The sequence below is a fragment of the Echiichthys vipera genome (genome assembly GCF_963691815.1).
Source record: "Echiichthys vipera genome assembly, chromosome: 6".
Lineage (NCBI taxonomy): Eukaryota > Metazoa > Chordata > Actinopteri > Perciformes > Trachinidae > Echiichthys > Echiichthys vipera.
Genome location: NC_139831.1, coordinates 22,674,391 through 22,684,071, shown reverse-complemented (window position 1 = coordinate 22,684,071; position 9,681 = coordinate 22,674,391). Strand labels below are relative to the sequence as shown.

Here is a 9,681-nt window from a genome sequence, read left to right as displayed (position 1 = left end):
CGCCTAAAAGTGAGATTTTGTCGTGCACATGTGCGCACCTCCAGCTGCAGTAAATCCCGTCTAGGTGCCACTGCCCTGGGCTGTGTGATAGCTGAGCTGCAGAGTCCTCGCTGGCTGAACACCTTGACTGAGGAATATTCTGCACAGCATTTTTATTCACAGCACAACTGGTGAGGGGATGGAAAAATTAATGCTAAACTACCTCCAGACCCCCAACCCCACCCCACCCCACCTCATCCCCATCCGCATCGCCACCTTTCTCTCAGGTTAAAGCCAAGTCACAGGAACATTTTTTCCTTTATGCACCCCTCTCTCTTTTTCTTTCTCTCTCTCTGTTTTCCCGGCTGGTGATTGTGGGCATGGAGATGGCACATAGATTAGTCACATGCTGGCGACACCACTGACTGCGCACTCCACTGACTCATCCACAGATGGCGGCCAATTGGCATCGTGGAATACTGTATCCCAACGTTCAGCCGTAGCTCGCCATCCAACTTATATATAGGGCATCCTACCTATGTAGGCCAGCCAATCAGTGCTAACCGCACAGCAAACGCCCACATTCGCCAAGGCAGCAGGCACCAAACTAACTGTTTGATGCTTACAGACGCCAGAACAAACAAATATCAACCTGCCTGCTGTCTTAAAAACCATCTCCCCAAAAAGCTCATCAGAGACAATAAAACCTCAGAGGGTTTGTAAGATCTAGGGCTTGTCTGTCTATGGGCGCGTCAGTCTGTCTGTCTTGATATTTTGAACCTTACAATGCAGTAACTTCTGCGGTTCTACACCTAAGCCAGAATGTCTGCCAAGATATAAGACTAGTCCGGACATGTCCAAACACACACACACGCTCACAGAGGACACACCCTGAAATACACACAGTAGGTCATAAATACCAGAGTAATGGCAAAGCTCATATCAGACCAGTGGAGAAGGGAGTTTTCCAGGACACACACACACACACACACACACACACACACACACACACACACACACACACACACACACACACACACACACACACACACACACACACACACACACACACACACACACACACACACACACACACACACACACACACACACACACACACACACACACACACACACACACACACACACACACACACACACACACACACACACACCGATCAACATCAACAGTCCAGGTCAAGGTACATTCTTGGGAAAAGAATGAATTCGATGGATGACGTGGGTGGTGAGAAGATGGAGTAATCATGATGATCTATTCAACTCTATACATTGTGCACTTGTAGGAAAAGTCTAACAAAATACAACTGCTTTGTGAACTGAATCAGGGTTTGAGGAAATCATCCATCAAAAATAGTAAGTAAGGCAAACATCAGAGGTGCGAAGGGAGAGGAACACATTATTTCACACACTGTGTCTGATACCTGAGCTATCTGGAGAGTGTCCTGGCCCAGGGCGGAGCCCTGACTAACACACACATGCACACACACATTTTATGCTCGCACACAAACCGTAGGCTGAGTGGCGTTCGGGGCCTGTGTCTGCCTGTTCTTAGCTAGTGTGCTAGGGTTGTGTGTTTAATTGGGTGTAGCACAGACTGTACTTCAGGGAACTGAGATAAGTTATATCCTGCCTGTTAAAGGGGACAGCGAACCAGGAAGCTAGGGTTCCATCTGTTGGTTCGCTCTAGCCCCGCCCCCCTCACTGTCCAGCACAGTAGGGAGATGTAGCAGGTGTGGAGGTGGGGGGGAGGGGATGGGGCAGGTGGGGGACTGTCAGACAACCTAAACAAACAGAATAAACCTCTCATCAGTCAGCTCACAACCCCCCTGGTTACTGGTCAGTGCGTGTCTCTCCAGATTTGTGCAGCAGGTGGTAGAAATAACACGGGCTTGAAGAAGCATCAAGTCCCCAAAATGCAAAGGAAAGTGTTCTTCCCAAGAACATAAATCAAGCGCTCCTCTCTTTCTCTCTCCCGACTGTGTCGCTGGCTGTCCGGAGCGTGTCAGACTTTGTAGTAGATGTTGGCAGGGCTCTGCGGGGGCATCTCCTGGACAATGTAGACGGGGTGGCCATAGTCGCCGCTCACCTTCTCATAGTGAGGGCAGTAGTTGTTCTCTGTCCGCAGCGGAATGATGATGTCACTGGGCTCCGTGCCCGCCGTGCCCCCGGGCAGTTTGGGATTGGACAGCGTGCTGAGCGAGAGCGCCGAGGGGCGGGGCTGCGAGTGGGCATTTTTCCTGGAGCGCTTGCGCATCTTGATGAGCAAGATGACGAGGAGAAGGATGAGCAGGAGGAAGATGATGCAGCCGGCCCCGATAGCGGAGAACACGGCCACTTTGGAGCCGAGGATGCCGTCCGAGTTTCCAGAGGAACCAGACTGGTCCTGATTCATGTGGTCTAGAGAGAGAAATAAAAAGAGAGAGCTTAGGGACTGTTCATAAATTATTAGGGTTGGTGGAGGGAGGATGTCAGAAAAGGGGGAAGACATTGACATTTTACTTTTACAGAAGTTTCTCTGGAGAACAAGGCAGGGGTTTATATTTTCCCCTTCCCCATATTTCTATTATTTGTAAGATTTATTACAAAATAGAGATCAAATAGGTAAATAAAATTTAAAAAAAGCAAAAGCATTTTGCCATTTACAGAGGATATGGGGCAAAAATATGGAAGTGAATAAGCCCTTGAGCAAAGAGCTTTTCCCAGTTCACACATTTGAAGGCTATAAAAACTGTTTATTTAGCAGCTTTTTTGCACAAAAAAAGTATTATTTTGATATATTGCAGTTTTTTTCTAACAGTAAAAAAAAAAGGTTGAGTCAGCATACCTAAGTACCCAAATCATATTCATACAGTCCCTTAGAGACCACTGAAACAATCAGAGGAGTAATATAATTTACAGTAAGTCAGCCCTGTCATGTGCAGATCTTACTGCTCTGTGCCTAAATCAACTGTGATGACGTTCACATGTGTTGTTTGTTCTACATGACTAACAGCCCCATTGATGTAATCTAATTGAATTAGCTAATTCAAAATAGATTCCTAATGAAATCTGTAGACATCAAACAACATAACAAAGATTCCCGCCCGGATAAGATCGAGCCTCGGCAACTTGCACGACATGTCAAGGCCACATTTGAATGGCAAAGGCCAAGTGAGATATGAAGAAAATGAGGAGAGAATATCTGAACATCTGATTTTATTTTTATCCTTTTGTCTAGGGTTGGGGGGGGGGGGGCTGTTACTGGATGAGAGAGAGAATGACTGGCTCCTCCAGTGACTGAAATCTGAGAAGAACCAAATCTGTTTTCCATGTATGCATGCAGCTGCTGCCAAAGAGCAGCACTCACTTCCTCTCACGACCACCACCTCTTTACTGTCCATGACCCCCCCCCCCCCCCCCCCCCCCACACACACACACACACACACACACAGACACACACACACACACAGTCACACAAAAGCCTCAGACCTCCGGAGACTACCGTCCCCACTAATGACTGTGTCTCTGCACTTGGCTGACCACTCCGCACTTAACCATTTATTGAGGAGGGGATAACTGCGCCTTACGCCTTATCACGACTAAATGACATCACTGAGAGCTACCGTGTGCAGCCTTATCAGTGAAATCAGAGGCGCAAGGAATTTCGTACATTCAGGAGGGAGCAGGAGAGAGGCTGTCAGACATTTCATTCCTGAAATATCAGCCCCTCAAAGCGCAGTGACACGTCCTTCACTCCACCCTGCACTTCTTCACTTGACATAATCACTGATCTAACAATGGTAGACAGGTAAAAGCCTGGGTATAGGGAAAAGTGACATTAAGAAATCTTTTTATAGAGCAACTAATGTCAAATATGAGCAATTATTAAATGAGGGCAGCTTATCACATTGGGACAGGCAGAACAGTCTGTACTTGGAGGAAGTTTGTGGCGTACAAAGTTGTGGAGTAAGTCCAAAAGTTGAGGAGTGGTCCCTTCTACGGGAAGCCATTATAAAAGGTGCTGGTGAAAACATGAGGGAGGGCCCAATTATCTCAGCTTTTAATCTTAGTTTATCTGAAATTCTAATGGCGTTTAAAACGATATATAATACAGAGGAATGTCTTTGAGTCTCCTGGGCAGCAGCACACACTTTGTGTACATGAATAAGAAAGCTATTCAGGGTGAGCTATATTTGTTTTGGGTGTGGTTTCTTCTTGTTTCATTGCAAGCTGCATTTTTGTGAGCATTATTTTATTGTGTACAACATTGGTTTTACAGCATTTGCAAGTTGACCCCCAGCTATCAAAGGAATGCCTGAGGCATGAAAAAGCCATGTGAGAGAAGGCTTACTTTGAGAACCTCAAATATCATTTTTATTTTCTCTTTTACGACTAAATGTGATTAATTATTCGAGGAACACTTGAGGCTGTGAATATTCGTCTTTTTAACTAAAATATTTACACTTTATAAACTAGGGAGCATTCTGTAAAGAGTCTGAAGCTGGAGTTTAGGATTTGGTCTGTTAATCTGCTCACCAGAGTTTCCTGGCATCTCGGGACCAGGCCGACCCTGGTCCGGCGGACTGGGACTGGACTCCGGTATGGCGTTGTCTTCTGGAGCCTCCGGCGCCACGGGGTTCGCTGCGTTTGGGACTGTGGGAAACAAAAAAAAACACACAAAAACTCAGCCTTGGCAAGCTGCATGCGCTGAATTATAATGAGTTCTTCCCCTACATCGACGAGGCTTATTTTTTTCATTATCTTTTGATATATCTTTTATACATACAGAAGGTTATCTTTGCATGTGTTTCAGTAGGGAAGATGAAAGCACAAAAAGAGGAAGGACAAGCTAGCGAACGTCTGTGAAACACGCCTGTATCCCTGTCCTGTCGTAAAAAATGAGCTCACATCTACATCAGCAGCTCCTTCAGCAAACACTCAGACAGGCATTTCCAACACTGACACATTCATGAGAGCGTAGGACACACACACACACACACACACACACACACACACACACACACACACACACACACACACACACACACACACACACACACACACACACACACACACACACACACACACACACACACACACACACACACACACACACACACACACACACACACACACACACACACACACACACACACACACACACACACACACACACACACACACACACACACACACACACACACACACACACACGCACACACACACACACACGCACGCACGCACACACACACACACAGTGTGTAAACATGAGCCCACACCTAGAATATACTTACAATACACTTAGGCATGGCAGAATAAGGGTAAAGTAGTTATATATTAACTTTTTATTGTTTTACATTATTCATCACGTTAAAAGGCCATAATATGTCTTATTTATTGCTCTGGCTTTAACTCTGCCTGAAAGAGGCACACGTCTGAGGAGGAGAGGGTAGGAGGACTGGAAGAGAAGGGGGGAGACAGGGAGAAGGGGAGAGGAGGGGGTTGTACAAGCTCTGAGGGAAAACGCAAAGGAAACAGACAGTTTATCAGTCTGTCTGTTGTGATTCCAGCACTCACACTTTGAAGTCTTTGTGCGGTAAACACCGGTGGGTCCTTGGCGCGGCTTTTACGAGGGCAGGGCCGGCAGACGGAGGACAGTTATAAACTATTACCGAAGCCGGTTTGATGGATTCCACAGAACACTATCTGATGCCTCTCTTCTATCCGACCTTATCTGCATCTGCCCTGAAGGCCTGCTCGGGGTGTGTGTGTAAGAAATAGAGAGGAGGGTGTGTGGGGAAGCCAATTTACATATGTGGCAAGTTTCTGTGCCATGTGTGTGTGTCTGTGGCCCTGCACGATGTGTGTGACAGTCTAGCAGTCCATTTTCTATTTCCACCTCAGTTTGGCCGAGCCCTGGGTGTGGGGAAATGATTCGGGCGTGGGATGTCTGGAAGATATGAACGATAGAAAAGAGAGAAAAAAAGGAAAGGATAAATTCCTGGGTAATATACTTAGTTTTTTCGCGAAAATAACCTCACTATTTACAAATTGATCTCCTCTCCTCCTCTATCTTCTCCACGTCCAGACAACCGCATTGCTTCATACTACTGATTGCAGCAGTGGCGAACCAAGCCGTGAGCTGTTGTGCTCCGTCAATAATTGATGAGAAAAGACAGGAGTGAGAAGTGGGAACATTCACATATGACGGGGCGGGTTGAGGGTATGAAAGGACAGTGATATGATTCACCCGTATAGCCCCAACATTATGTGTCATACACTGAGCATGTGCAGGGAGCGTTCTAATGTTCTGACCCATTTTTCTGTGTGTACTGCTGACATTTCCCTTAGCTATGCAGACAGAAACTACCTCAGAACTGCCAACGAGCCAGAAGGGGGGAGAAGGCAGAGGGTAAGAGGAGGAGGAGTGAGAGAGAGGGACAATGATCGAGCAATAGAAGAGAGAGACAGATATCTTGGGAGAGAAAACAAGAGGGGGAGAGATGCGTGCGAGGCGGTGAGTCAACATATTTCTAATGAGCACGGTGACATGATGTGGTGGAAGAGAGACAGACATTGTGAACGGAGATGGATGTATAAAATATGGGCTTCCCCTATTTCTCCTGCAATCAATTTGGCTTCCTTTTCACTTCACATTTTATAATAAAGACAAAAGACGGAACACGAGGCATTTAAAGCACGATTAGGTATCGACTTGTTAGGGTGTATAATTCCCACAAACCCATGATTCAACGTGATTAGGCACAGGAGTGTCTCCAAAAGAAAATACAATAGAAAGAATGCGCACATACTGCAATCTGGGATGAGTCACCAAAATATAATCCATAGAGCAAAGTGCAAAGGAGTACGAGTGGGCATATGGGAAGAGCTTGGGGACTTGGCCACAGGAAGTGCTGGCATTGAGCTGCACAGGCTTAAACACAATAGTATCTGGGGTCAAAGCCAAGCAGAGCCCAGAACATTTTTTTTTTTTGTTAATTGAAACACCATCTAGTGCGGCTGCAGAATGTCTACAGTCTGGGGCCGCTGCAAATAGTGATTGTTTTTTTATCTTCAAATTACTTGCATTGTTTAACCAACAGTCTGTACGGAAAATATATCCAATTTATGAACAAATAAAACTGAAAAAAGCAGCAACTCTTCACATTTCAGAAGCTGGAACCGCCAAATGTTTTTATAATGGGATTCAGCTTCATAAATTACTTAAACATATAATCTATAATGAGAACTGTTGTCAATTAATTTCCTGTCAACCATTTAGTCAATTAATAAACCATTCCTTTCAGTGCTAACAGAACCAGTCAGAATATCCCTTTTCAGAGGCCAATTCTATTGCTTTAATGGTAAGTACAGCTGAAATGATTCATCAAATGGTCAGACAACATACAGGAAGTACGTATTTAGATCCTTTACTCAAGCCAAAGTAGGAATAAAAAGTCCTGCAATTAAAATGTTGTATATAGATAAAACTATACAGTATTATCAGCAAAATGTATAATATTAAAAGTACTTAATGTAGGAAAATGGCACATGTAAGTGTTATACTATTATGGATTATACTGTATAATTGGATTATTAACACTGTTGCATTTTACCTTTGTAGTTGTTTAAGGTGGTGCTAAATTTAACGGTTTTACACTGTTGTTCAGTCTATAACAGTGCATTAGAAATCCTACGTTGTATGTAAAATTACAATTTTCAAAGAAAATAAGACTATTCATCTAATAAATGTGTACAGAAATCCTCTAAATTCTCTAAATACTAAGTGCAGTAAAACTAATTCAAAATTGTACTGAATCTGAGTATTTGATTAAATGTCTTCCATCGTTGTTGGATAAAATAAGAACAAAAAGATATAAATAATTACTATGTGAAGCCCTGACATTAACTTATTTCTGTTTTCAGGGAAATCACAGACAGACGGACGGACAGAAGGACAGACAGACAGAAAGACACACACACACACATACACTAAATCAAAGCTCCTGTTGACGCTCTAATTTCTCACTGCCCTTCCTCTAATAGTTAGCGGGCTGGATGGGCACATTATGCATCAAATATTCCGCTCACAGAAATAGATTTAAAAGTTATAGCAGCTGGGCCAACAGCATCTCTTCTAACAAGGTTTTTAGGGCACATCGATTGTGAGTGACAGCTCGCTTCGGATCATTTTGGGAAATGAGCGCATGGCTCTGGCGAAGTTGAGGAACAGCTGGCAGCCACAGAAACAGAACTGAGAGGAACTTTCCTCGAATATGACATTTCCCTTCAACTTTCATTAACGTGAGTCCAGGGATTTGTTTTTGTGGCAGTTAATAGTATACTGTAAAAGCCTGTGTAGCCTGCGTTCATGCAGCCATGTTGTCATTAGGTGATGGTGTGTTGCAATCCCCGGCTGTCGGATGCTCAAATTGACCTACATGGAAAGATAATGCAATGCCTGCCTGTTTTCCGAGGTGGCTGTGGGCATTTTTCACTGTATCTGCTGAATTTGTTCCGACTCAGACCTTGCTAGCATCAGCAGCTTGTTAGCTGCTATTCTCCCTGCAACTGCCAGGATACACTGCTGTCATCCAAGTCGACAACATCCAAAAATCTACACTCAAACTTGGACGCACACACACACACACACACACACACACACACACACACACACACACACACACACACACACACACACACACACACACACACACACACACACACACACACACACACACACACACACACACACACACACACACGCACACGCACACGCACACGCACACGCACACGCAGAGTCTCAGTTTCTTTCTGAAGTGTTTGAAGCAGCGTTTTAGCTGGATTCAGATCATCGTGGCAGGCAGATGTTCCTCTCAGATGGTGGTTAGTGTCTGTTTCAGTCAAAACAACCACACTGACGATGGGGGGAGTGTTTAGAGAGTAACGCATCTGTGTACTGTTCCCTGTCAAATTCAGGATATAGGCGTCCACATATTGAGTAAAACTGCATCTAAAAGTGAAATGTATTATGCAAACCAAATGTTGTGTCCAAGGATATCCAAACAAAACTTGCTTGTTTACTTCCAGCATTTCTAGATGACCTACCCCGACCATGCACTTATATGCCAATTTCAAACACATTCTCATTCTGTGATTACTTTACATGGAATTTAGTTGAATAACAGCTGAACAATATCACAGGCCTTTTTACAGTTTCCTTTCTTTATAGCCATTTCTTATTTCAGTGTTATTTCTTGGTGATCTCACCATTTGCACAAACTGTTTATGTGTATAAAATTATTTATTCAGGAATACTGTGCATGACTAATATGACCAAAATCATGCATCACAGTTATATGTGATTTTACAGCATGCCATTAATATATCCCACGTTTTTACTGGAAGTTCAACTGAGAAGCTCATAATAGACCCGACTAAATACCCAACCAATCAGGTCACTTCATCACATTGATGAAAAAATCCTGTAAATCCAATACTGCAGTACATAAAGCAGTCCTGCTTATTGATTTGCAACATTGCATTCAATGGCCTAATACAACCAGACAATAGTTACCTCAGTATAATATATGGAACAATTTTATAACCATACCCCCCCCCCCTCGCACACACACACACACACGCACCTAAAGAACTGCTGATATGAAAGAGATTTAAATAGTTGGTAAACCCCTTGAGTAAA

The 9,681-nt window shown here is 44.1% G+C and overlaps 1 protein-coding gene across 1 annotated transcript in view; it reads right to left on the bottom strand.

The window, feature by feature from the left end:
• Positions 1 to 249: 249 nt before the first annotated feature.
• The window catches only part of efnb1 (ephrin-B1), a 60,408-nt gene continuing 50,976 nt past the window's right edge, over positions 250 to 9,681 (bottom strand). The window contains exons 4-5 of the mRNA XM_083914809.1: positions 4,515 to 4,631; positions 250 to 2,396 (exon numbers count right to left, since the gene is read on the bottom strand). Coding sequence (XP_083770935.1) covers positions 2,002 to 2,396; positions 4,515 to 4,631 — 512 coding nt within the window. The 3' untranslated portion in view covers positions 250 to 2,001. The remainder of the gene's footprint in view (positions 2,397 to 4,514; positions 4,632 to 9,681) is intronic.